The following is a 25,865-nucleotide window of genomic DNA, read 5'->3' on the forward strand; positions in this document are numbered from 1 at the left end:
TACACAGGCATGCATTGTTTAGCTGGTGGACTCCTGGTATGTTTTTCATTATGTTCCCTTAGCCAGAAGGGGCCATAGCTCAGTGACAGAACACACGCTTTGCATACATAAATGTTTTGTGTCAGCTCCTGGTGTATCATGTAGGTTGTGAAAAACACAAAGGAGAAACACTCCTGGTCTGAGATGTCAAGGAAGAAGTCCTGGACAGACTCCGTTTAAGGCAGCTTCATATGTTCCATATGTTCCTGGAGGCAGGCAAATGTTGTCTCCATCTTCAAAATGGGGGGAAAGAAGACCCAGGTAACTACCGACTGGCCAGCTTGATGCTGATACCAGAAAAGGTCTAGAACAGCTAATTAAACAATTGGTGTGTGAGCACTTACAAAAGGATTTTGTGATTACTAAGACCCAGAATGGGTTTCTCAAAAACAAGTTGTGGCAGACGAATCTCATTTCTTTGACAGAGTTACTAGCTCGATGGATCAGGGGGATGCTGTAGGCATAGTGTATCTTGATTTCAGTATGGCTTTTGACAAAATCCCTCATGATAGTATTGCTGAGAAGCTGGTAAAATGTGGGCTGGACAAGATAACTGTTAGGTGGATTTGTAGCTGTTTGACTGGCCGAACCCAAAGAGTGCTCATTAATGGATGCTCATAATCCTGGAAAAAAGTGACAAGTGGGATGCCACAGGGTTCTGTCCTGGGCTTGTTGTTATTCAACATCTTTATAAATGACTTGGGTGAAGGAATTGAGGGGATGTTAATCAATCTGACACCAAACTGGGAGGGGTAGCTAATGCTGCAGAAGACAGAATCAGGATTCAAGATGACCTTAACAAATTGGAGAACTGGGCCAAAACTAACAAAATGAATTTCAGTAGGGACAAATGTAAGGTTTTACATTTAGGCAGGAATAACCAGCTGCATTAAATAAAAGATGGTAGACACCTGGCTTGCCACTAGGACATGTGAAAAGGATCTGTGGTCTTCGTAGACCACAAGGTTTACAGCAGCTAATTCTATTCTAGGCTGCATCAACAAATGTATAGTATCCAGGCCAAAGGGAAGTAATAGTTCTGCTCTATTCTGCCTTGGTCAGAACCCACATGTAGTACTATGTCTAGTTCTGCGCTCCACAGTTTAAGAAGGACATTAACAAGCTGGAACATGTGCAGAAGAGGGTGACCAAGATGATCAACAGTCTGAAAACAAACCCTTATGGGGGAGTTGGGTATGTTTAGCTTGGTAAAGAGGAGACTGAGAGGAAATATGATAGCCGCCTTCAGATATCTAAAGGGCTGTCACATTGAGCAAGCTTGTTTTCTCCTGCTCTGGAGGATAGGACCTGAACCAATGGATACAAGTTACAAGGAAGGAGATGCCAATGAAACATCAGAAAGTACTTTCTGGTGGTAAGAGCTGTTTGACAGTGGAATGGACTCCCTTGGAAGGTGGCGGACACTCCTTCATTGGAGTTTTTAAACAGAGGTTGGATGGCCATCTGTCATGGATGCTTTAGTTGAGATTACTGCATTGCAGGTGTTTGGGCTAGATGACCTTCAGGGTTACTTCCAACTCTACAATTTTATGATTCTGTTATTCTACTAACCATTAGCCACACCATCCCTGAACGTTGGGCATGTTGGCAGAGGCCGATGAGAGTTGTTGCTCTTGTTTTTCTTGTAGGAGAACAGTCATAGCTCAGTGGTTGAGCTCAGTGGTTGAGCCTTGCAGGTAAAACTCCCCTGCAGTGCTAGTGTTGACAATTCAGAGCTAGAAAACCCAACTTGATATAAGGCAGCTTCCTATATCCCTCTATGCAAAAGTGGGCAATATTTGTGGTTCCCCATGCCCCCAGATGATGTTTAGTTACAACTCCCACCATCCTTTACCATTGGGCATGTTGACTTGGGCTGATGGGAGTTGAAGTTGAACAATAGAAGGAATGCACCACTTTGGCTATTCCTGCTGGAAGGGAAGGACTGTGACTCAGTGAGAGAGCACCTGCTTTACAAAGAAAAGGTCCCAGGTTCATTCTCCAGCATCTCCAGACAGGGCTGGAAATGTCCTGTCTGAAACCCTAAGAACCACTGTTATTCATTGTAGACAATAGTGAGCTAAATGATCCAATGGACTGACTCGCTATAAGGCAGCTTTCCATGTTAGCTAACCAAAAGGAAACTAGGTTAATCCATCCGCCTAAGGAGAGGATCAGAAAAGGTACAGACAGCCAAGGAGACTGATAGTAGCAGTTTTCATTTTTGCACGTTCCCATTCACCCAAATGTCCTCCTTGCCCTCCACTTCCAAGGCACCGTGCTGAAACGTGTCCCCTTTTTCTGGCAAAGAGATTTTCTTGATTCCTCAAAGCTCATTTCACAATATACATTCTTCTGTATTGTATAAGCTGAGTCAGCTGCTTCAGCTAGTGCTGTCACAAGGTTATTGAGGTGTTTATCTTAATTGGTAAGATGTAATAAACCTCCCCTTGATAAGCTATCTTGACTGGGTACAAAAACCAACACATTCTCAGTACACGCACCCAAAGTTAGCAACGGTAGGTTAGGCTGGGAGACTGTGACTGGCCTGAGCCCACCTAGTGAACTTCGTGGCTGAGTGGTTTTCCAGCTCTAGACCAGGCATAGCCCAAGTCTGTTTTGGGAGCCTAATCCGGCCCGCCAGTCCGTTTAATCCATCCTCTGTGGCAGACTTCAATCCCAAAAAAAAGGTCAACAACTTTTGGTTGGCCAACTTTTGGTTGGTCAGCCCTCACGGCCCTTCATCAAATCTGGACCTCTTTTGAAAAAAGTTTGGACACCACTGTCCTAGACACATACCCTCAAAGTGTGGCAAATAAATGCAAATAAATAAATAGATGTTGCTTAGCTGTCTATTGAAAGATTCAAGAGCCTCATAAATATACGATTTGTTTACTAAAGAGCTGTTCTTGTGACACTTGTGGGTGGAATGAGTACATGCTTGGAGAGCAGAGTGGCTGCAGCTAGCTAGGGTTTCACATGGGTTTGTTTGAAGGTTTGAAGAAAGCCTCTGTGTGTACAAGCATTCCACTCTGGAAGGCAGGATGGCCCTGAATACCATTTGTTCAGCATCACACATGGGGAGAGTTGCATTCAGGTCCTGCTTGCAGGCTCCCCATAGGCATCTGCTTGGCCCCTGTGAGAAAAAGATGCTGTACTAGATGAGTCTTTGGCCTGGTTCTGCAGGGGTCTTCTGATGTTCTTAAGCGGACGCACAGAAACCTCTCAGCCAAATCAGGAACCTTGGATCAGCCCTCAGCTATTAAATACACTTTTACTTTATTGCCAACAGGTATCACGCCCGCCAGGCAATCTCTAACAATGATAATGGTTAGACCTTGCATCTCCTGGCACAAGGAGATAACAACTCCCAATCAATTCAGTGAATATATTGCTATGTTCTGAACTTACCAATTTTGCTGTTGCATCTGCTGGCTCATAACAGGCAGGTTCATATATGCATCAAGCTTGCTAATACTTTTATTTACAGACCCTGCTTTTACTACGGAATTATGCAGTTTTAAGTGCACTTGATAAGAGAGCCACGTTTAAAACAGTTAAGTCTCCTGTGCTCCATACAGCAACACAGATAAATGGCAGGTTCAAAGGTAGCTAGCTGTTACCTGTTGTCATTCAACTGCTGTTGACTATGATAAATAGAAGAAGAAATGAACGAGTAAGACCTGCAGTAAAATGTTGCAGTGTGGTGTACTCCTGCTCAGATTTCCAAACAGGATACTCCATTTTCCATTCCATCATCCGACCACCAGTGTTTTGCACTGGAGAAGGCGGTGCACCTTTGGCACCCAAACAGTTTGCCAGCTTTCCATTTATTTGCCATGCACTGGATATGCTTTTGGGATTAGGCTGTTATAGACACTGACTGGTCCTGATAGCTCCACTTTGAAATATGCAACGGATAGCTTAATGCTGGAGCACAAACATGGCACACAAAATGTCCCAGGTTCATTGCTTGTTTGCTTTGATTATGTCTACTGTACTCTGCTTTTCAAATCAATTTCCAAAAGCAGCTTCCATCAAAAACCAAAATATAACAATAAAATACTGCATAGAAATAATAAAAAAGACGTACAGCTGTGCTAAATCCCAGCAACCCCTGCCCCTGGAATAAAAATATATTCGAACACCATATAAAATTGGGAAGAAAGAGAAAGTCTGTCAGCTTCCCCTGGAGAGAATTCTATAACTTGTGAAAGCCTAAATAGTGTTTTGTTTATATTGGAGAGGCTGATGCTGTGAGTGTATCTTACATATTGATTAATTGCCACAGATTATGTGGGGAGGATTAAAAGCAGGAGGGCAACACAGAAAGTGCAGAAATGCAACAGACTAACAGTAAATTTGCCTGGATTCTCTATAAAAGCCAGAGATGCTCCCACGTGTTCATTTTCCACAGTAACGTATCTTCCTAGCCTTGGCTTTACAGCCCAAGGAAAAGATCAGCATTAGGGCTCCTGTGGTTTTCTCATAATATGTGGCTCTGCCCTTCAACAACCTAGGAACAAATTTTGCAGGTCTAAAAGATTCCTGGACCTAGTTTCAAACTTATGCAGCAAGAGCCTTATTCAGTAAAAACTGCCATTTAGTTCTAGCAGACGCATATGTTAATTGCTTAATTGGTTATTAAGAGAGATTTAAACACATTCTGGGACAGCGGTTAATAAGCTTCTGATTTTCTAAGTCTAATTCACATGAGATTTTGTGACATGCAATGAGTCGTGCAAAGAGTCTTCATGTGGAGCATGTAACGTCACAATTAGAGATGTTCAAGTTTCAGAAGGGAAAGAAGGGGGAGTAAGAGTCAACAAGAGCTACTTTTACTAGCATTCAAAGTTAAATGATATTATTATTATTATTAATCATCTGAAAGCCTTTGTTGTGACTATCTTCTATTTTCTGATACAAATTACTGGTAAATCGCTGTTGGGTTGAGCGCGCCAATTTCTGAAAAATTGTTAGTGTACGCATATTTGCCTCAGTTTCCCTTACATCTCCCTCCGCTTCCTGTTCCCTGCCATAACTGTCTGTTTTCACCCACTTAGGCTGCTACCTTCCTTTTAGAACAGATCTGGTCTCATGACCCCAGACTTGAGCAATAGCCAAAGCACAGAGACTAGGGAGGACGAGCCAGTCAAATGTGTGGCTGCAGTACTGCCAGCTGAAGGCCATGTCCAGGTTCTTGATACCAAACCTGTAGGGCTGTGACTCAGTGGCAGAGCATCTGCTTTGCGTGCTGAAGGTACCAAGTCCCTGGCATCTCCAGGCAGGGCTGGGTCCTCCAGATGTTGTGGGACTCCAAGTCCAATCATCCCCGGCCAGCATGGCCAATTATTAGAGTTGTTTTTCAGGCACATCTGGGCATCCACAGGTTTCCCACTTGACCACTTTGATCTGCAGAGCAGGCATTTTATAAGTGTGCAAGCAACTGATATTTTAGTGTGGCAGTTCCTATTCTCTGGAATACACTGCCTAATGATATTAGGCAGGTAACTTCATTGTACACTACTTTTTAAATGGCTGCTAAAAACTTGCCTACCCAGATGCGTATAGTGGTACCTCGGGTTACAGACGCTTCAGGTTACAGACGCTTCAGGTTACAGACTCCGCTAACCCAGAAATAGTGCTTCAGGTTAAGAACTTTGCTTCAGGATGAGAACAGAAATCATGCTCCGGCGGCATGGCAGCAGCAGGAGGCCCCATTAGCTAAAGTGGTGCTTCAGGTTAAGAACAGTTTCAGGTTAAAAACGGACCTCCAGAACGAATTAAGAATTTAACCCAAGGTACCACTGTACTTTAATTCTGTACATTTGTGTTTTTATTTAAAACTGTTAATTTTATCTACCGTATATACTCGAGTATAAGCCGACCCAATTATAAGCTGAGGCACCTAATTTTACCACAAAAAACTGGGAAAACTTATTGACTCGAGTATAAGCCAGTTCAGCACACCAGAGGCTGGTGGCAGCAGCAAAGGAGAAAGAACAAGCAGCCCTAAAGGGCTGCTTTTGGGCTGCTTGTTCCTCCGCCGCCTCTGCCGACAGCAGTAAAGGAGGAAGAGGAGGAGGAGGAGGAGGAAGGAGCAGCCCGAAAGGACCCTCACTCGAATATAAGCCGAGGAGGGCTTTTTCAGCATAAAAAATATGCTGAAAAAGTCAGCTTATACTCGAGTATATACGGTATGTTTTGATTATTTTAATCTACTGTTTTTAAAACCTGTTTTTATTGCTATTTTTAAAATGGATATTTCATATGCCTCTCTTGATATGAACATAATACTCAGACCCTTAGATTATATTCTATCTGTGGAATGCTCTCCTCCAGCTGGCACCATCGTTGGCATTGCTCCAGTGCTAGGAAAAGGCTTACACTTCCCCCCAAGGCTTTTGATACACTAAGGCAGCGGTTCCCAAAGTTGGTGGTGCTGTGGGATTACCCAGGCAGGCGCTGAGAGGTAACCGGGCGTCATGGGGTGCTGGAGGTGCCAATGACTATCAAACTTTGAAAAGCTGGTATCCCTGGATCGAGTTCATCAGTTTAATTGCATCAATAAAACTACATAGTTTTAATTGGATTTTGAATATGTGCAAATGTTACTGTTTTGAATTTCATTATGTTATTATATTCCTTAGTGGGTTGTGCAAATTGCTATTCTGAATAATGCTTTTCATAGAGTAGGCTAAGGGGTGCTATGGGAGGGAGTTGTTACTGGCGTACTCCCAAAGTATCCTGTGGCTGTTATGGGGTTTGTTTTGTTCCACTGTTGTGGTATAATGTATATTTATTTGTTTTAAACGTGTTGCAGGTAACTTGGAGACCTTTTTGCAACAAGCAACTAACACGTCTAATAACAACAACAATTAATAATACAATTTTATGTAAACCACTATGTGGTATATTAATCTTGCCAAATAACAGTATGATTATAGCAGAAGTAGTAATCTATTACATATCGAAGCAGTGGAGACAAGACATGCCGAATGAAGCAAACTTCCCAAGCTAAGGAGAAGCCGATGGCGATTTGGGAGGGATTTCCTCTCCTCCAAACTAGGTGATCCTAAGCCCCGCAACTTCGGGGCGCGCGGAGTAGCCTTTGCAGAGAAAGTGTGAAGCTCAGCAGAAAAGTAAAGTCCTGCGGATTAATACTCAGCCGTTTATAAACCACATGGTCACCCTTTAGCCACTAGCAGTCGGCTGGGGGCGGACTTCACCCTTTTACCCCCGTAAATATAAATAACCAGAAAAATCGGCGGGTCCCCCCCTCCTTCTCCAAAGCCTTAGATGGGAAAGGAAGGCTGCAAATCGCAGTAACGCCGGCTGGGACGATGGCAGCACCTGTAGGGATGATGGAAGCGATTTTTGCCAGAAATAAAGAGGAGCACCCGGAGCCCCTCCGAGCAGAAGTGCAGGGTAAGTGCAACAGGCAGCTAGCCAACTGCGAAGGAACTCAGGTTTTTTTTTTTTGGGGGGGGGGGTGTTCCTGCCTTTCTCCAGAGAAGACTTCTTTTCCCTAGACGTGTTTGCTCAGAGGCAGGTCTGCCTGAGCTGAATGGGGTCCACTTCCTAGTAAACAAATATCGGGTTGCAGTTTAGGGATCGCAGATAAATTATTTCTCTCCCCACTTCCTGTTTATGAGCATTTCCAATCACCGTCTGGGAGGGAATGTGGCTTCACTGCCCTTGGACTTGAGCCTCAAAGTCCGGCTGAGGCGGACAAGTGGCGTAACACTTGCCCAAATACATTTAAACCTCCAAAACAGCCGGGGGGCAGGTTGGTTTCCTCGGAGCTAAATAGGGGGAGGGGAGTCGTACTTTCACTTTAACGTCGTCGTCTTCCTCCCCCTCGCCTCTCTGAGCTTTCATCTGCCTAGTCAGCAAGTTGGCCATTTCCTCAATGTTTGCACCTAGAGATTGCTACACGCCCCGGCTCCATTTTTTATTTATCTAAGGCATTTATATACCTAAGCAATGTACATGAAATAAACCACACAAAATAAAAATCCATCAGCTTAAAATTCCCGCTGGAATGACTAAGGACGTTTTAGACATGTGCGGAAGTTTAGCGAGGCGATTGAAGCGAAAAGTCTCTCCTTTCTTACATTTTGTTTACTTATTTCTTTATCCCCCACCCCAAAAAACCCCCCACTCTGCTCCTCCAAGAAGTTCAGGGCAGCATACATGATTATTCACCCATCCACCTGTGATCCTTGTCTAACAACAAACTTGAGAGGTAGATGAGGCCGATATATAAGAATTCTGGGAACTGTACTTTGTTAAAGATGCTAGTAATGGTTGCATTGTGATAAGAGAATCATAGATTATTTGAGGAAGTAATGTGCTTTCAATGTGATTTAAAGTGTGCTCTGTGTGTGCTGTGTACACACACACACACACACACACACACACACACACACAGAGGGGGGGCTGGCTGGGGGGCTCAAGTACACCCAGTGAGATATTCATGGCTGAGTTGGAGATGTAAACCTCATTCCCATCATGGTTTGCCAGCTGCTACACTGCACTGGCTTACACAACCAACAACACACACTAGACAACAGGTATAGGGAACTTGTGGCTGTTCAGATATTTTTTGGACTACAACTCTGACCAGCCTCAGGCAACCTGGCAGATAGTTAGGAATGATGGGAGGTGCATTCCATCAACGTCTAATGGGTGAATGTTTCCCCAACCCTGCATTAGAATAATATGTAGTATAGATTTGTTGCTCTCTCTTTTAGCAAACTCAGGTGGTAAGCACCAATAGGTTTGTAACCAAACTGGGTTCACAGAGAAGCAACCTCAGAGGAAACTACAGTTTTGCAGAAGTAAAAAAAAAAACAACAACAACCCCAAAACTTAACCTCTCCTTCCAGCAAAAGAATTAAGCATGTTCAATATCCACAGAAAATTGACTGTTGTGGGGGGCACACAAAATGAAGGTGGGGATGGAATGGAGAGTCCTTATGGCCATGGTTGGCTGGCACCCTAAAGCGGAGCACTACTTTTAAGAGGTGAGACTGTACTGCAACCCTTTGTTGTGGTTTGCAGGCTTGGAAATTTTAAAGTCTGTTCCCAATATTCTTCCAGATTCTAGCATGATCCCAGAGGAAGTCTATGCAGATGTTGAGGCAAAGCTATGTAAATAAGGCCAGACTTGATTCTCAGTATCTTGATTTGCCGGAAGGCAGTTTAGTTCCTGTCCCAGTGGGGTCCCCAAGTCGATTTTCTAAACCTAAACAAATGATTCAGGTGTATGGAGAAAGTTGTACCCAGCGGTTGGGCCATTACTGCAGTGTGGGCAAAGTCTTGTTTCAACATTGCACATGAACAGGAATCTCATAGCATGGATGCACAGCAAGTGAACCCATTGAGATGTCCAGGATTCCTTATGATGCACAAAGCATTCCTCCACCTGTATCCTACCCATCCTAATGACAGACACTTTGCTACTTTAGTAAATAAAATCTCATTGTTCTAAAGAAAGGCTTTCTCCTATTTTTCCTTCAAAAGACAACCAACAACTAATGAGGGAATACAAAATATTCTTCATTGCATTAGCATACCAGATCCAAAAATAGCTTCAAAGCCAGACAAGTTCAAGACCCATCAGCACTGCGAAAGATTCAGGTTTAAAAGATTTGGTTGACTTCCACTGTGCATTGCCATTTCGATTTTTTTTAAAAAATTAATTTTCCAAATTATTACAAATTAAACCAAATTAAATTAGTTTAATGCAAGTTCTTAAAATCCAAATTACGGAGGAACCAACCACAAATCATGCTGGAGACATGAAACTATTAGTTCCCCCACCAACCCCTGCCACGCATACCGTAGCACCAATCCACATCAGGGACTCTCACAAGAATAAAGCTAAGTTTGGCATTTCAAACCTGAGACACCAATATATCAATATATCCTGCAGTCTGGACTTCATTCCTTCCCTATAAATGCCTTGTGCATGTGGCTAAAATCCCCATATAAAAACAGAAGAATAGCATCTTCTCTGCCTGCCTGCCTCCTGTCTCCCTGTTTGGTGTGTGTGCGCGTTTGCACGTCTTTCACTGTCAATCATCATGTAATGCAAATAAGCATGTTAGATAAACCTAGCTCTTTCATAAGGCATTTATACTGGATTAGATCAAGCCATTTTATAAGAAATATGTTGCTCTTGTAAGAGGGTAGCTTGATTTGGGTTAAATATTAGGGCAAACTTATCTTGGCACAAAGGATAGTTAAGTAAGAGAAAAGTTGCCTCAAGTTATAAAAGGAATAATAATTAGGGGGACACACAAGTTATGAGATTGACATCATTGGAAATGTTTGCAACTCAGACAGGATAAGTAAGCATATGTAGTATTGCTGAGGGCTGCTGGGAGTTGTAGTCTGAACCATCTGCAAGGGCACCAGGCTGCTGAAGGCTGGCTGAGTGAGATTCAAGAAGAGGCAAGGACCCTTGGATTATTTTCCTTCTTTACTTTTCCTTTGAACAGTCAAGTTCCCTTCATTTTCAAAAGCACTTCGCAATGTGGCATGAGGAAGAGGGTTTTCGAAGGAGGGGAATTATCTAAAGCTCCCTTGAGTTTCACTGGCCTAGTTTCAGAGCCTTTGGATCCTGGTTTCCTTTTTCTGACATGACCAACGGCTTGAAGATATTGCTGTCATAAATTCTGCCATGGTCAGTGCGTCATAAGTCTAGCACTGGCATTATTACTGTGACTTGGCTCATCTGGGATTTACATCGGCATGAGTGCCTTTGTGAAATGTGTTGACATCCACTTCTACAGATACACACAGAACTAAATTATAGGTGGATTTAAATGGACAGTGTGATTGTTATTGTTTACAATAAGAGAGAATTCCCCATTTGCCACTCAAGTGAAGATTGTAAGGATGTAAAGAGGAGCGCTCCTGGTGTCAGCTAAATCTACAGAGGTAGTCTCTGTTTCACATACAGAAGGTTCCAGGTTTAATCCCATGTAGGGCTGGGAATGTCCTTCATCCAAAACCTTGGAGAGTTAATATAGACATTACTAAGCTTGGGCCAAGGTTCTGACTCAGTATATGGCAGCTTCTTATGTTCCTATCTAGTCCAGTATCCAGTTTCTCATGGTAGCCAATTCTGTGTAAGGGATGGTCCACCACCACTGCCTCTAAACATGTAAAGTCCATGGAGCCAGCATGATCCATACTTGTTACCGTATTGGCCCGAATATAAGCTGCACCTGAATATAAGCCGCACCTTTAAAATTCAAGGGGTGGGAAGACAGTACCCGAATATAAGCCGCTCCCTTAAAATTATACAGGCATTCACACCCGTTCCGTTTTATTGTATGTCAGTTTCAGCAGCAATATCGAAAAAGCCAATTTTTGTAAGGTCGCAAATTTAAGCTGCACTTTAACTTTTCATGGTCGGAATTTGGGGGGAAAGTGCAGTTTCCCCAATTCAGGCCAATACGGTAACAAGTAGGACCTACAACGAACAGTTCAGGATTCCAGCCACTTCATTCTCTTCCCCCTGGTTTTTCATTTCTGCCCCCTGCCTTGCAGCCACCAGTCAGCATTCTGTGGCGGCTGAGTTCTCATTGGTCTGCTTTAGATAGTTCCTCCCCCCCGCCCCCCACTTGGGGTTATTTCTCAAGATTTATTTGCTACACTTGCAAAATTCTGGCTTCTCCAACTCTGCTGATAACACCCTCTTGCGTGTGGGTGGTGCCATTATGGCTATATAAACAATGGCACTCACAACCAAAACAGCAGAAATAGAAGAGATTATAGGCCTACCCTCTAAAAATCTGTGTAATCCATGATAATTGCTCAGCCAAACTGCTTTATTCCCCAGACTGCAGCTGGATGAGAGAGGTTCAAGGGTTAAGCCTCCCTTTTGGTGATCTTCCACTTCAGACTGTGTTGCCAGTGGCTGAATGGTTGGGGAGGGGTGCCTAAACATACTTACAGAAGTACTTGCAGTTTGTAGGTCCATCCTAACAGTTGGAAGAAACAGAAGTTTGAGTAGTATGGGGTTTTTGAATGGTTTCTTTATTGGGATGGTGCCACCCTACTGACTTAATACACCTTTTTTGCCTAATGCATCCGACACCTGTGTCTGGTAGCATCCTTCCATTTCTAAGATCACCAAACAACCTCCATCCTGTCACTTTTGACATGTTGCAAAATTGATCTCAGCCTGCCATATTAATTTGGCAGGAGTGAGGGCTGGGCAATTGGGGGTCATTCAACAGAAATACTTCTGGGGTTCCATTGAGGCAGAAACAAATATCCTACTGCAAAAAGTCCCTTTCTTTTCCAGGTGAGATCCCAAGCTGGATGGAGGGGATCCTTCTCCGTAATGGTCCAGGAATGCATACAATCGGGGAAAGTAAATACAATCACTGGTTCGACGGCATGGCTTTGTTGCACAGTTTCACAATTAAAAATGGTAAGCTTGTTTGTATTGCATATCTATTAGTAGTAGTAAAAACCTATCTGTCCACCCAGGCTTTCCATGGGTTCCTGTTGCCTTTGGTAACTGTTGTTTACTAAAATCTATTTTTCTTATTGAATTTTGTGTGTTTTTTGATGTGAAGCTGTCTTGGTATTTTCTGGCATAAGTTTAAGGCATAGCTATCTTGGTATTTTCTGGGTTGGCGGAAGCAGTACAAAAATCCATTTTATAATTATTCTAATAATTGTTGTCATTTAATTAGTATTATTTAATGGAGGGCACCCTATTGACTGTCTCTGGTTTCATGTATCACCTTCTGTATCTATTCAAAGTCCGTTTTGGTATCTTCAACTAAAACGATGCCACAGATCTTATAGTCAGAGGCATCCTGAGATGCCATACAGGTAAAATTGAGTAACTCATTGTCAAATGCCTACAAGGTTGTGCCCAGCCTTCTCTTTTCTGCAGGTTTAAAATATTCAGTTTTGTGAAATGTTGGGCTGACATAGAGAAGGGCTTTGTCCAATATATAACTTACGGGTTTATGAACATGTGCCTTTAAAGAAGGAAGGCCAACTTCCATTCTGAAGAATGTCTCAGGTGTACAATATGGGACTACAACTATTGTACACCATAACTTATTTTTGGTTACACTGAATTCCTCTCTACTAGAGTCATCCCTAGTAGAGGGACATGGGTGGCGCTGTGGGTTAAACCACAGAGCCTAGGACTTGCCGATCAGAAGGTCGGCAGTTCGAATCCCTGCGATGGGGTGAGCTCCTGTGCTCGGTCCCTGCTCCTGCCACCTAGCAGTTCGAAAGCATGTCAAAGTGCAAGTAGATAAATAGGTACCGCTCCAGTGGGAAGGTAAACGCCATTTCCATGTACTGCTCTGGTTCGCCAGAAGCGGCTTAGTCATGCTGGCCACATGACCCGGAATCTGTACGCCGGCTCCCTCGGCCAATAAAGCGAGATGAGCGCCGCAACCCCAGAGTCGGTCACGACTGGACCTAATGGTCAGGGGTCCCTTTACCTTTACTAGGGTTATCCCAGATTTCTGCACCATATCACAAAATACAAGTTCAGCAACAAAAACATTTAATGCCAGTTTTAACAAAACATAGCCTGCTGTATAATACAGTATCTTTGTTATCCCTAATAAATAGGCAGAGTGCCACTGAGTGATTTTGCAAAAACGGAGTCCAATCAGATGTTGGATAGAGCCCCCTTCTTCCCCGCTAATAGTCAAACTGAAGAGGAACATAGGAAACTGCCTTCTACTGAATCATACCATTGGTCCATCTACCTCAGTATTGTCTGCACTGACAGACAAGGGCTCTCCAGGATTCTAGGCAGGAGACAGACCTGGAGATGTTGGGGATTAAACCTGGGACATTGCATGCAAAGCTTATACGAGGCTTCCTCCACCTCGGCCCTCCAAATGTTTTTGGCCTACAACTCCCATGATCCCTAGCTAGCAGGACCAGTGGTCAGGGATGATGGGAATTGTAGTCTCAAAACATCTGGAGGGCCGAGGTTGAGGAAGCCTGGGCTTATACTCTGTCACTGAGCCCTTCTGCACACAAATGTGCAATGCAGCTGAATGGAGAGTGAGTGCTCAAAAGGCAGATTTTACCTCCAGTTACCACAGGATGGAGACACACCACAGGAGATGAGCAGCAAGGTGTCTTATGCCACAATAAATGCATTAGTCATTTGTGATGCCAGAGACATGCCATAATTAATGTGCTAAAGCTTTTGTGGGCAACAGGTCATGGCTATCTCTGTCAAGCTCTGCATGGATGTTTCCCAGAGGCATTGGCTAGCCACTGTTGGACAGTGAATGCGAGTTTAGGGGAGAAGCTGAGATCTAATCCAAAGAAAAAGCTTCTCAACTTCAGATCCAGTGATGGCAATCTCCCTTTCTTTGTTGTTGTTTAGTCATTTAGTCGTGTCCGACTCTTCGTGACCCCATGGACCAGAGCACGCCAGGCACTCCCTTTCTTTAGCATACATTATAAATATCTAGCACTGTTTGGGCTTATGACTTAGATCCTGTTTCCTTACACCCTGGTGCATTTTAAAGGAGGAACTGCAACCCAGTGGAAGAACAGCTTGTTTGGGTGCAGAAGGTCCCAGATTCAATCCCTGGCATCTTCAAATATTTGCTCAGGTAGCAAGTGATGGGCAAGACCTCTTCTTGAGACCCTAGAGAGATGCTACCAGCCATCAGTTGGGGGTTGTTAGGAGTTATAGTCCAAAACACCTGAAGGTTGGCAAAGTCTGGCCTGTGGAATTGCCTGCTAGGCTAGAGGACAAATATTCTGACTGGAATAAGACAGCTTCTGAACTGCACATGTGATGGTGGGAAGGTACTTAGTGACTTTCACTTCCACGTGATAAAGGGAAGTATGTTAAGAGGCACAGCGTTTTCTCTGCTCTTGCCTTTTAGGTTAAAAGTCAGTGCATTATTTTAAACAGGGATGTGGAACCTTTGACCTTCCAGATGTTGTGGGACCCCTGTCCCATCAGCCCAGCCAGCATGGCCAAGGGGTGATGGGAGGGTCATGAATTTCCCAGTCTTGTACAGCTCTTCAGCTGTTTGGGACTACCCATCATCCTTGACCTTGGGCCATGCTGGCTTAGGCAATTTGGATGTAGTCCAAAACATCCGGAGGGCACCAGGTTGGAGAAGGTGGTTAACAGCATTTTCTCTGAGCTTCTGAACCCAGTTGCTGAGGTCTTAACTCTGCTCCATGACCAACAGGCTTGTCCAGGGAAGCAGGTCTGCACTGGTGATTTCTTTCCTTCCTGCTTCAAACCATGAAGTAGAAGCCTCTTTATGGAGGCTGGGTGTAGCTCCAGGGAATGCCAGGCTGCCCATAAAAAAATCTATAAGATTCACCTTTATGGTGATGCACACAAGATCTGATGGGTTTCCCAAAGGTAAAAGGGCAACATGCTACATTAGCCTAGTTTTCAGTGACTTAAAGTCTGCCCTTCTGCAGTTTTTTTTAGCTTCTGAAGCCAAGCACGAAAGTAGGCCACTTGTGAAACAGGTTTCACTCTTCAGCCTATTCATTATATAGTAATGAATGACCCCAATACGGGGAGTAGCAGCAGCCAAAACAAAGTGACCTTGGCTTGGTGAGGAGCAAATCGTTCACATGATCCTTTTCTCTGCCTTCCCAATTACTTCTGGTCTGACCTTTGCCACAATTCTGAACACCTGAAAAGTAACCACTCTGTGCTTTCTGTTTAACACAGCACAAGCTTGAAGAGTTTGTGTGCTTCCAGGACAGCAGATGCTGTCTTTATTTGGGATTTCACTGTTATCATATTCTTATTCTGGTGTTTTCTTTAGTTTGTAAACGTGTTTCTGCAATTTGCATTTTTACAACACAGCCAGTGAAGTGAAGTGAAGTTTGATTTTTCTAATCAGGGTCATTGGCAGGCCCAGCCGATCTGGAATTGTTTTGGGTTTTCTTCCTTGTTCTGAAACAAATGCCTTTGTGTGCTTTGATTATAAAAGCTTCTAACCTTTTCTAGACCCAGTACCTTCTTACACAACCTGGATAGCTCAGTCGGTTAGAGCAGGCCACTCCCCCTCCCAGGGGGGCGGTGTTGCAGGCAGGCCACGCACTCTCCCCTTGTACAGTGGGGGGCGTGGCGATGCCGCCTACGTCACAGGGAGTCCTGGCTGCGTCACGCCCCCCGGCCGACCAATCTGGCTGGCTGGGGGGCGTGGCTTGCATTATTTAAACAGCCGCGCAGCCAGGGGTTCTCCCTTCTTACCTCTTCGTCGGATCTCTGCCGCTGCTCCCGTTCTGCTTGCCTTAGCTTCCCACTTCACTGCATAAACAAGTGGTAGTTTTCTTTGTTTCTGCCTCTTTTGGGTGCTGAAGCAGCCGGTTGCCTTCGCTTGCAACTTGCGGTTAGGCATTGGTAAAACCTGGTTTACCTGCCCCTCCTCTTTAAGGGATCTGGGGGGGGGAGTGGATCTTGTCCGAAGCCTGGGTATGGGCTAGGGCCATGCCACGACCCCATCAGGGACCCTAGGGGAGCTCTCAGTTGATGTACATCAACAGGGCTCCTCCTACTGGTGGTTGACCCTTACTAGCCTACCTGCATGGCAGGCAGGGGTCAGATATAGTCGGTTCAATTCCAATGCCTAAGCCAATACCACTCATATTCTGTAACCAATAAAGTTGTGGCCTTAATTATCCCATTAACCTGAAATACTGGTGGCCGTGTGTTTTATTATTATGGAGGAGGGCTCGGGGCCTTGACATGCAATGGTGCTGATGCTAAGGTTGCAGGCTCAATCCCCATATGGTACATTTGCATATTCCTGTAATTGCAGGAGGCAATTACTAGATGATTCTCAGGGTCCCTTCCATCTCTACAATTCTATGATTCTAACCCTTGTCCTGCATCATGAGATTTCTTTTGTCTTTTTCATAGCAAATATTTGGGATAGCCTATGTGATGCCTTCCAGATGTTGTTGGACTGCTATTCCTATTGGCCCCACTGGCTGGGGTTGATGGGAGCTGGAGTCCAACAACATCCGACTCACCTTTAAGTGTGAAGTGCATTTAATCTCTCCCCTACCTCTAGCTCAAGCGCTGTTTGCAGGCTTCCCATAGGTTGGCCACTGTGAAGACAGGATGCTGAATTAGACGGCCCTTTGGCCCGACCCAACAGGGTTCTTCTCCTGTCCTTAATATGTGGTCCCAAAATCATGCTTAGAACTATGTCTGCTGAGGTCAAACTAAGGTGTGCCTTTTATACAAAAGTATCAAATTCAGTTTGCATAATGAGTGGGAAATTGGGACCATATTAATCAATCCATGTGTAGGATTACGTGTGCATATAAAGCTTTTTCTTTTCTTTTCTTTTCTTATCAGGTGAAGTTTTCTATCGAAGTAAATACCTCCGCAGCGACACATACAATTGCAATATTGAGGCAAACCGAATCGTGGTGTCAGAATTTGGAACGATGGCTTATCCAGATCCATGTAAAAATATATTTGCCAAGTAAGCAATTCTTTCTATACACAATGTGATGCTCTTCCCTGCTTCCCTTTGAGGCCTAGCTCCTCAGTGCCCCTTCTCTCAGGTCCTTCGGAAGGAACCAGGGTTGCCCTCTGCCCACCCTCTTGTCACCATCCCCATTACCTTGCATGAGTGGGAGGGCAACCATCTGCAGCACAGAGCCTCCTGTACTCAGGGAAACGCCCCATGCAATATAGAACCCTGATTTTCTAGGCTCATAGGAAGATAAGAAGCTGCCTTACTAAAACAGACCATTGGTCCCTCTAGGTCAGTATTATCTACACTGAGTGGCCACAGCTCTTCAGGGTTTTAGGCAAAGAGTCTTTCCCAGGCCTACCTGGAGATGCCAGGGATGGATCCTGGGACCTTCTTCATTGCAAAGCAGATGCCCTGCCACTGAGCTACAGCAAGCTGCAGATGGTCAACTTCACAACTCATGGAAGTTGACACTAGCCTGGTTTGCACCTAATGCTAAACTATGGTTTATTAAACTATTGCTTAACATTATGTAAAACTGCTGTTTATTAATGATGTTTACCATTAACCATGGCTTAGCATTACATGTGAACCAGGCCACTGTCACGGCACAGAGTTGGCACACTCGTCCCTACTCTCCCTATTCTACTTACTTATGAATGTAATGCGTCCTTACAAAGTGCTGCTTTTCATATATACACAGACACCTGCCCCTTCAGTTGACAGTGGACCACAATGAACCATTATGGGCTATTAACCTCTAGCTATAGGTTTAACGAAGGAAATTGTTGTCCAGCCACCTTAAAAATACCTACATGAGAACAGGATTCCTCTCCCACCTTCATTGACTCAGATGTCTCCACCTCCCTCTGCATACATAACAAATGCAGGAATTTGAATTTTGCCCAGGTCACAATGATTAAATTGTAATGCAAGCTCTGCATACCTGTCAGATACAAATACTATTTGCCACCAATCAGCTGAGTCTACACCTCCCCTCTCTACTATTCCACTTGTGCTGATCAGAGGGAAACAGTTCAACAACAAAGAAAAGGGGGCCTAGGAGGAGAGGCAGATGGAGGAGGGGAAGTAGGCCTGGGAAGTGGCTGTGAGTTAGAGGGGGAGGCCCTTTGGGTCACATAGAACCCTTGAGCCAGAAGTTCCTGACCCCTCCCCTATCTTTGATTACAATTACATGTGACATATAAAGTAGAGTGGGGAATGTATGGCCCTTCAGATGATTTTGGAATCCAACTCCCATTGGCTCTAGCCATCATGGCAATGGCCAAGGATGGGAGTTGTAGTTCAAAGCAGCTGGAAAGCCAGAGGCTCCTCATCCTTGATACCAAGCGTCACTACTTAAGCTGGGAAATGTGTGTTTATGTTTCAGCATCACAAAGATACCTGGGTGCTTTCCAACATGCATTTTGCTGATGTTAGTAGAGGAATGTGACATCCTCGCTACCCAACAGTCCATTATTCAGAATTTCAAAAAATTAGTAGATACTAGCAACATGGCATACAGGACACACCAGAGTATCTACTGAATGCTGTTCTTAGCTCAACACACCTGGTGCCATCTTTGTCAGTTTTTAGGTGCCAGGCTAAGCCCTCTCTGTTTATCCGGGCCTTTGGTTAACTGATGTTGCCTCCTATGGTGGTGCTCCTTGGTCCTTCGATTAGCATCTTATGTATATTACATTGCCAGTGTTTCTCATTTTTTCTGGCCTTAAATTGCTTCTGTGTGTTGTATTTTTACTTTATCAAGTCGATTTGACACTTTTTAGTGTAAAAATTGTCCAATAAATAAAATATATGACATTTAATCCACCAATAGGCCGAATTCACAAACACACCATCCCTTGAGTATTGTACAAGTGATGCCTTGCATGTGTGAATGACCTATCACAGGTGTCTTCCCCCAACCTAGTGTCTTCAAGATGATTTGGACAAACAACTGCACCATCCCTGACCATTGGCCTTGGTGGCTTGGGCTGATGGGAATCATAGTCCAAAACATCTGAGCAGCACCAGGCCGGAGCCATAGGTAGAATTTAGTTGCTGCCTGAAGTACCATCCTATTGAATGTGGTGTATTTACAAGTTCAGTTGCAGATTAACACACATTGTCTAACCAAATAATGTGCATGCATATGTACCAAACCAGTTTTTCACATTTTCTTGGCATTTAAAGATGTTTCTTGGTGAAGCTGATAGGAAAGATTATCACTGTGATGCAATTTCCCCTCCCTCCCCTTGACCACAGGGCATTCTGTTATTTATCCCACACAATACCTGAGTTCACAGACAATTGTCTCATCAACATAATGAGAAATGGTGACGATTACTACGCTACAAGTGAGGTTAATTTCATTAGGAAAATCAATCCTCGGACTCTGGAAACCATGGAGAAGGTAAGCATTGGTGTCTTATGAGTAGACCTCATAAGGCAAAAGGCCAGAAAATGAGAGCAATGGTGGAGTTGGTAAAAATGCACCTCAAATGATAAATCGCTTTGCTGCAAGGAGATGATTTGACAGATACAGAGGGTATACAGTGGTACCTCGCAAGACGAACGCCTCGCAAGACGGAAAACCCGCTAGACGAAAGGGTTTTCCGTTTTGGAGGCGCTTCGCAAAACGAATTTCCCTATGGGCTTGCCTCGCAAGACGACAGCCCATAGGGAAATCTCCGGGACAGCGGGGAAGCGCAGCGCGTCTTCCCCGCTGTCCTCGGACCTCCTCCGAAGCCTGGCGGCGGGGCGGGGACACCTCCTCTCGCCGCCGCCGGGCTTCGGAACGATGCCCCGATGCCTGGCGGCGGGGCGGGGACACCTCCTCTCGCCGCCGCCGGGCTTCGGAACGATGCCCCGATGCCGGGCGGCGGGGCAGGAACGCCTCCCCCCGCCGCCCGGCATCAGAACGAGTTCCTGGACCTCTTCTGAAGGCAGGCGGGGGCAAAAGTCTTTGTCCCCCCTGCCTGCCTTCCCAGGGGCTTTTAAATCGCCCCGGACAGCGGAGAAGTCCTCCGCTGTCCCGGGGCGATTTTAAAATGCCGCCCGCCAGCATTTTAAGATCGCCCCGGACAGCGGAGACGTCCTCCGCTGTCCCGGGGTTTTTTAAAATGCTGGGGGTGGGAAGAAAGGCCCTTGTCCCCCCCCCAGCCTTCAGAAGAGGTCGGGGGACAGACTGTCCCCGGACCTGGTCTGAAGGCGGTTTCCCTAGGAACGCATTAATTGATTTTCAATGCATTCCTATGGGAAACCGTGCATCGCAAGACGAAAAACTCGCAAGACGAAGAGACTTGCGGAACGAATTAATTTCGTCTTGCGAGGCACCACTGTAGTTGGAAACCTAATTCCAAAGGAACTTGTGTAGGAGACCCCACTGCGCTGGGCCACATCTGCACTATTGTACCACAATCATGGCCTCCCCCAAAGAATCCTGGGAACTGTAGTTTGTTAAGGCTACTGATAGTTGTTAGGCGAACCCTATTCCCTTCACAAAGCTATAGTTTTCAGAATTCCCTAGGAAGAGGGATCAATTGCTAAACCAATCTGAGAACAGGCAAAAGAAAGGAAGCGGGTGTCTCTCAACACAAGCTCCTTCCAGAACCAGGCTCCCAAGTCCTTTCACACAAAAATCCACTTCAGGCTTTATTCCAAGCATGCCTTTTCATCAGCCTAAATTAGGAGGGGAAAATACTTTTTAGCTGTTGCTGTTGTTAGACAAATTGAGAGTTTGAAACCCTTGCAAATCACCCAGACATCTACCTTCTGCCCATCCCTGCTTCCAGTGTACCATTCAGTGCAATCCTATACGTGTTTGCTGAGAAGTAAGGCCAATCACAGTTTCAGTGGGACTTAATTCCCAGGACTGGATCCTTTCTCAACATTTCTTTATTCATGTCTCGTTATAGCACTCTGAAAACAACTAAACCTGGGAGTGGGGGATGCCACCTCCTGGCCAGACCCTTGATCTCTACATATGGATTTTCTCTTCTACACAGAGCCAAGCATCTCCAAACTGTGTGTCCATATGCTCTGTGTACAAGAGCTGTTCAATGCATCGATGTCAGGACTGGAGCTAGCAAACATGATTCAGCTCTGCCACTGAGTCCCAGCATTGATTATCATCATACTTAATTGTCCTCATAAATCTTACAACCTTGGCCAATGCAGATGAATCTGTCAGGTGTAATTAGGTTTAGTGGATCCTGTCACAGTGGGGTGCAGTTGTCTTTTTGCATGAATTATACTTTGGATTAGATAAAGTGAGCCTTCCATATCATCCTATAATTCAGTCATGCAGCCATCAGTGGTCACCGCCAGAGGGCTTGTTTATGGAGCATCCATCTTGATTCATTTGTGGGCATGTTTATGATGCCCCACCTGGCAATTGTTGCCCCACATTTTCCAGGGCACTTTTCTATCCCTTTCATTGCTGCAAAAAGTTCATCTTTACAATAGTGAGTTTGTGACTGAACCTCATGCACCAAAATAGTGACGGTCTGGACGGAACCCTTGTGGCCCACTGCCATTTTAATCTTTTAAAGTCCAAATGTCTGGTGCTGTAGCTAGCATTGGATGAGGCCAGAGCCCAAATTGGTTGGGCCATTCCTTCTCTCTCTCCACCAATCCCACCTTTCCCTCCATCCTTTCCTGTTCCGTGAAATTAAGCTAAAGGCCACAGGTTAAATACCATTGTTTTAGTCTTTGCTCTTCCTGGTGAATTGCCCAACAGAATCCTTGGCAAGGGTAGCCGTAGGTTCAGTGAAGGCTGGTGCTCATTAGGACTGGTAGGACAGAAAGCAAGGAGGCAAACAGTAGGTGGAGCCAAAGCCAATGTTAGCAGGGCTAATGTATTCCTCCTGAGTTCTACAAGGGCAACACTGAGGCTAAGGAAGAGGAAGGCAGCAGCCAGTGCCACCCTCTGAACTGTTAGTTAAGTAGGAAGGGAGGCAGGTGGGAGTTGCATGCGGGTAGACGTGAGTCTGGTGGGGCGCTGTTCTGTTTGCTCTAATGGACCAGCCTCCCCTGAACAGATTCCTTAACACTTTCTGGGATGTGAATTATGATCATTAACACATCCCATCATCCTTCTGTCTTCTTTTGCTCTCCTGCGGTAGGTTGACTACACCAAGTACGTGGCCATCAATCTGTCAACATCCCATCCCCATTATGACAGTGCTGGAAATGTTCTCAATATGGGTACCTCCATTGTGGATAAGGGGAAGACAAAATATGTTATCTTTAAGATCCCTTCTTCAGCACCAGGTAAGAGGCACAAGGAGCTGGCATCTCTGAGCGCCTTATTAATGCGAAATAAAGCAGGATCAGGTGGATTTGTACAACACGTTGTGCTTGGAGAACACCAGAGACTCTTCCTCTCCTAACAGAAGTAGCAGCTTGGGGGGCATTTTAACCAGGATCATAGCAAGGGAACAACCATGTTGTATGGGTAGGTGGTCTACGAATAAAAAAATGACCATGTGTGGGTGAGCAGGGTGTGTTTGTGTGTGTAGGGGATGAAGGATGAATTTGAATCTGCATTTTAATGTGCACTTCTCAAACCGAGCCATCCTTAAGAATTCATACTTTATTGAATTTTGCAGTGCAGTTCTGCAGCTGTTATGTGTACAAAAATGCATGTGCTCGATCAAGTGTGCATAAAAATACACACTGTTGTGAAAATAGCATACAAAATTGAACTTAAGATTGGGGGGAAATAAGAAACTGAGAGAAACCGAAATTGACGGATTTGTTCCTTCCCTACTAAAGGGTTGTTTTCCTGCCCCCCCCCCCCTAAATTCATGCTTGAAAGAAAACTTCTGTAGCTGATAGAAAGCATTATTCAAGTCTCATTATGGCAGGGGGTGCGATTGTAAGGGAAGAACTGGTGTGGCAGTTCTCTGGTTTGCAGAAGAGCTCACATGCCCCAAAATGTTGACAACCCTCGGTGTATGTGTTCTTTTTATTTATTTATTTAGCAAGCGAAAAGAGGAAAAAGAAGTCGTGCCTGAAACACCTGGAAGTCATGTGTTCCATCCCCTCTCGCTCCCTGCTCCACCCAAGCTATTACCACAGCTTCGGCCTTTCGGAAAATTACATCCTCTTTATAGAGCAGCCCTTCAAACTGGATATACTCAAGATGGCAACAGCCTACATCAGAGGGGTGAACTGGGCCTCATGCCTCGTGTTCCATAAGGATGACAAGGTATATATATATATACACCTTTCCCCCACCCCCTCCTTTCTTGCTGAGTACAGCAGTAGTGAATTTTCTGTAACTGCCTATTAGTTTTATACAGCTCCCTTACTCCATCCAACATATTATTTGTTATTAGCATGAACATTTCTTTTGGAATGCCGCACCTCACATTAAATTGCAAGTGCCAAAGCCCATATTTTCCTGAGAACATGGCTAAGCAACAATTTGCAGGCTGTTTGCTTAAGTGAGTTTTCTTGATGTGATGACTCTGAAATCAATAAACCCCTGGAAGTACATTCGCGCAGTCTTGGCTGTCACCTCTGCAGTATAAGGTGCTCACATCTGCATGTTGTCTGACTAATATTTGGAAGTTTATTTCCTTGCATTGGATTCCATTATTTTATTTTTAAAATTATATATCCAGAGCTGGTAACAATATAAAAAGCCCAACACTGACTAAAACAGCCTTTCCTCACCTGATGTTCTTCAGATGTTTTAGACCACAACTTAGGATGGAGAAGAGATTTGATTCTGTTTGCATTTTAATGGGAAGCCAGCTAATTTGCACTCTGCAAACCAATATATGAACTGAAACACAATTAACCTTCAAAATGCACATATCTATGAATTTTGCAATGCGGTTCTCCAACCCAGTAATGTTGTTTTTTTTAAAAAATGCATATATTTGCAGGAAAGTGTGCAATTTAAAATGCACATTTTCATGAAAATAGCAAAAAAAAAGCATTATATATGTTCAGAACTACATTCAAAAATGTGTATATTACCAGAAAAATCAGATATGCTAATGAGTTTTCATGAGGATTAAAATAAAAATTACAAGCTGCTGAGGACATGCAGAGAAGTGAATTTAAGACTGGAACAATGAGAAGTTGAGGTAAGCTGAAATGGACACTTTCATCCATCGCTAACTGTAGTTCCAATCAGCCCCAGCCAGGACTTGATGTCATTGGCATTAAAATGTCAGCTCGTATTCCACTCCTCCCTTTAATCTGGCATTATTCTTCATGGGTTAAAACTCTGACTTAGCCATTGAGCTCATTGGATGACCTTGGGCCTGTCACAGTCTGTCAGCCTAGCCTACCCTACAACGTGAGGACAGAGCAGGGAGGGGAGAACAATATACACATCTTCAGCTTCTTGGAGGAAAGATGGAATATAAATGTAATAAATAAATAAATAACTATTGAGATTTATATGCTGCCTTTCAAACAGCAGTCCCAGGTTGGGTTAGAACAGCAGACAACATAAAATAAAATACAATCTATATACAGTTTTTAAAGCAAAGTATCTAAAATGAAAATGCAGAATTATTCAGTCTGATTGCGTAATGTAATTTCCATCTTTATGACAGCAACATTCTTAACCAGAAGTTGTGTTGCCATTTTGTAGACCTGGATCCACCTTATTGACAAAAGGACCAAGAAACCTGTGTCTGCCAAGTTTTACACGGATGCCATGGTCCTCTTTCACCACGTGAATGCTTACGAGGAGGAGGACCATGTGGTTTTCGACATCATCTCCTATAAAGACAATAGCTTGTACCAGATGTTTTATTTAAAAAACCTGGACGGTAACTTTGAAAACAACACCAAACTCAATTCTATACCAACCTGCAAGCGATTTGTGATTCCTCTGCAATATGACAAGGTAATTCTAAACTGTATCTTTTGGTTCTGATTCACATAGCAATGGTGAACACAGCATCTACAAGCGTAAGAACAGAGAGGGCAAGTTTTGTCAAGGCAATGCAATGCAAACTTACATGTTGCAAACTTACATGTTGCAAAATGCAAACTTACATGTTAGATCGTTTGAGTAGGGACATTTCCAGACTATTGCTACTTTGGGATGGGATTCAATCGCATACAGTGAAATTCAGATTGCAAAATCAAAGTCGTTTTGGAGTTCTTACACAACAAATTCACATTTTACAATAAGCAAAGTGACGGGAAAATGCATCTTTGCTTGACACATCATCTAACATCTCTGCAAAGAAATCAGGATGAATGCTCAATAAACAGGTTATCTGGATGCAACCTTAGATAACAGTACTCTTCTAGAATGTCATGTTTCCCCAGGAACAGTCTTATATAAAACTTTCTGGT

At 44.2% G+C, this 25,865-nt stretch overlaps 1 protein-coding gene across 1 annotated transcript in view; it reads left to right on the forward strand.

Annotated features, from left to right (window-relative positions):
• The first annotated feature begins 7,274 nt into the window (after positions 1-7,274).
• The window catches only part of BCO1 (beta-carotene oxygenase 1), a 30,452-nt gene continuing 11,861 nt past the window's right edge, over positions 7,275-25,865 (forward strand). Inside the window, exons 1-7 of the mRNA XM_028739605.2 lie at positions 7,275-7,467; positions 12,365-12,493; positions 17,408-17,537; positions 19,797-19,944; positions 22,658-22,805; positions 23,519-23,745; positions 25,150-25,407. Coding sequence (XP_028595438.2) covers positions 7,383-7,467; positions 12,365-12,493; positions 17,408-17,537; positions 19,797-19,944; positions 22,658-22,805; positions 23,519-23,745; positions 25,150-25,407 — 1,125 coding nt within the window. The 5' untranslated portion in view covers positions 7,275-7,382. The remainder of the gene's footprint in view (positions 7,468-12,364; positions 12,494-17,407; positions 17,538-19,796; positions 19,945-22,657; positions 22,806-23,518; positions 23,746-25,149; positions 25,408-25,865) is intronic.

This window comes from Podarcis muralis, chromosome 7, assembly GCF_964188315.1.
Source record: "Podarcis muralis chromosome 7, rPodMur119.hap1.1, whole genome shotgun sequence".
In the NCBI taxonomy this organism is placed as follows: Eukaryota; Metazoa; Chordata; class Lepidosauria; order Squamata; family Lacertidae; genus Podarcis; species Podarcis muralis.